General features: G+C 40.0%; 1 protein-coding gene across 1 annotated transcript in view; it reads left to right on the forward strand.

The window, feature by feature from the left end:
• The window catches only part of CSUI_000338 (cs domain-containing protein), a 4,459-nt gene extending 1,896 nt beyond the window's left edge, over positions 1-2,563 (forward strand). Inside the window, exons 2-3 of the mRNA XM_068060572.1 lie at positions 1,001-1,125; positions 1,941-2,563. Coding sequence (XP_067927453.1) covers positions 1,001-1,125; positions 1,941-2,339 — 524 coding nt within the window. The 3' untranslated portion in view covers positions 2,340-2,563. The remainder of the gene's footprint in view (positions 1-1,000; positions 1,126-1,940) is intronic.
• The last annotated feature ends 15 nt before the right edge of the window (positions 2,564-2,578 follow it).

Raw genomic sequence — 2,578 nt, forward strand, 5'->3', positions numbered from 1 at the left:
TATCTTTCATCTATCTATCTTCAATGTATTCGCCTTTAACCTCTCTATCCATCGTTAGTCCCTCTTGATCTCTTAATGTGCAACTATCAAGGTTTCTGTCTATCTCCTATCTATCTCTGGTTCGTGTCCGCATGCGTAGTGTGGAGGAAGTAGGAGGAGGTTAAGGTGGTATGAATGGAGAAGGAAGTCGCACTCGTGCGTTGCAGTCGCTTTTTCTGCCTCTGATCTTCTCTCACTCACTCAAAGCCTAGAAATGTCTCTCTGGGTCATATCTATACATCTACAGACATATCTTCCATAAAGCTATATAGTCTTATCTCTATCTATTCATGTATGCGTGTGTACATACTCACATATGTAGCTATGTTTGCTCATATATGATCTACTTATATATATATATATATATATATGTAGAGTTGAAGAGAGGAAGAGAGGCTTCCATAGAGAAAGCAGGTCAGTAGAACGGTTCGTCTTTAGGAGTATTTCGACGGAATTTAGCTCGCAGCTCTTCTTCAGTCACTGCATAGGACTCTCTATAGAGATACTATGCGGTTCTGATGTTAATGAAATATATATGTATATATAGATGTATATCGATGTATAAATCTACATCTGTATGCGTGTGCATATGCGTAGTATATCTCCGTTCTCCTCTTCGAGAGTTAGAATGATGTAAGGTCAAGTTGTTTTCGTCATTCAAATCTCTCTAGGGATGATACTTCTCTGTCTCCTTCGGTTAACATGTCTACTTCCTTCCTTCTCTCTCTCTCAATCTGTCTTGTATATAAGCTCCAAGAAAGGAGAAGAAGAAGAAACGAAATGTCCGTTTATCTTTCTTTGAATCTACTTGACAAGGAGAGATGAAGATGCTTTTATGTTCCATCTCTCCATCCTACATGTGCCTGGACTGTGCTTCATCATCATATACGAGGTGTAAATACACACGAAAGCGACGTCTCTTGTCCTTTCTTCCTCGTTTTCTTCTTCTTTTTCTTTACAGATGTCGATCTCGCGTCGACAGTCCGTAAATCCGTAGGAGAAGTTCGAACTCATTTGGATGAATTAATTCGCGTATTAAATAAGCAACATCACGAGATTCAGGTGTACGTACACCCACCGCAAACCGTAGGATGAGTCGTCTCCTCGTGTAGACAACTTTCTCTTCGTGAATCTATTCGATAAAAAAGAAAAGCTTTCTTCTTTTCTTCTCCTTCTCTCTTTTTCTCTCTTTCTCTCTTTTTTCGTCAATCTCGTTTTCGCATCCTCTCCTTTTCTTTTCTATCTTCGAATGAACAAAAGAGTGAAGGTGATGATAGCGCATACACATCCATCAATCATACACAGAGCTGTATATACACTGTTGCTTCTCTTCCCCTTGCTTGTCGATTCTCCTTGTCTTCTCAATGAAATTCTTCTTCCGCTTTTTTCCTTTCTTTCTTCTTTGTCTCTGTATACACATCCCGAGCAATTCGCTTCTTCTCGGGGTCGCTGTGTGGACTCCTTCTTTCTCTTCTGTCTTTTCTTTCTCTTCTTCTTTTTCTCTATCGTTGCCATCGCGATAGAATTTCGTCTCCGACTGTCTTTTTAGAACAACGGCCTATCTTTCTCTCTCTCGATGTATGACGTACGACCCTTTGAGAGATTGTATGAATACACCTCGTGCTGTGTACATATATGTAGATACACCGAAAGACATCTCTCTCTCTCTCTCCTTTGTTTCTCTCTCTCCTTTTCTCTCTTTTCGCACACAAAATGCCGCCTTATATATGTGTCTCTATACATCCCCTCAGGTACACGTAGCTCAGAATCGTATCTCCATATATATTTGTCTCCATCTCTCTCTCTCTCTATATGTATCCGCATGATATATATATCTATGTATACGTGTATGCATATGTATGTATGTATGTTAATGTATCTATTTCTATGTGTGTGGGTAGAGTTCCGCCTGCGTTTCAATGGGCTCAGTCGCCTGTAGAGGTTTTTCTAAACATAAAGTTCGCCTACAGATGGAGCAGTCCAGGCAAGTCTCTCCCCTGCCAATTAAATCTTCACTCGACTATTCACTAAGGAAACAAAGAAGTACATGCAGAAAGAAAAGAAACGAGATAGATAAACCATTCACAGGGAGGAGAAGAAGAAGGAAAAAGAGAAGAAGAAGTGCAAGAAGTAAAAGTAGGAGAAGAGAGAGCCTCATTCATTCTTCCGTCTTTCTCCTCCTTCTTCTTGTTCTCTCCGCATTGTGTAGGATGTATGACTGTTGCTTTTTCTTTAGAGATTTTCTTCTTTGCTTCTTATTAAACTTCTGCTGCTTAGAAGAGAGAGATGTCCGAGGATAGAGAGATTCTTTCCCTACTTCGATAGTAGACATACATTCCTAAAGAGGCGATAAACTCTTTTCCCTCTCTACATCGAGTGTATATACACTCGAAAAACCTCCTCCTCTTGCATGCATGCATGAGCCTGTCCTACCTCGTTCTCTCTGGTGTATGTCCACTATGAGAATACAAGAAGCAATCCAAAAAAGACTGCTTCCTTTTCTTCTCTTTCTTCACTTTTCTCCTTTTCTTTCTTTCTT

Source organism: Cystoisospora suis (genome assembly GCF_002600585.1).
Source record: "Cystoisospora suis strain Wien I chromosome Unknown contig_151, whole genome shotgun sequence".
Taxonomy (NCBI): domain Eukaryota; phylum Apicomplexa; class Conoidasida; order Eucoccidiorida; family Sarcocystidae; genus Cystoisospora; species Cystoisospora suis.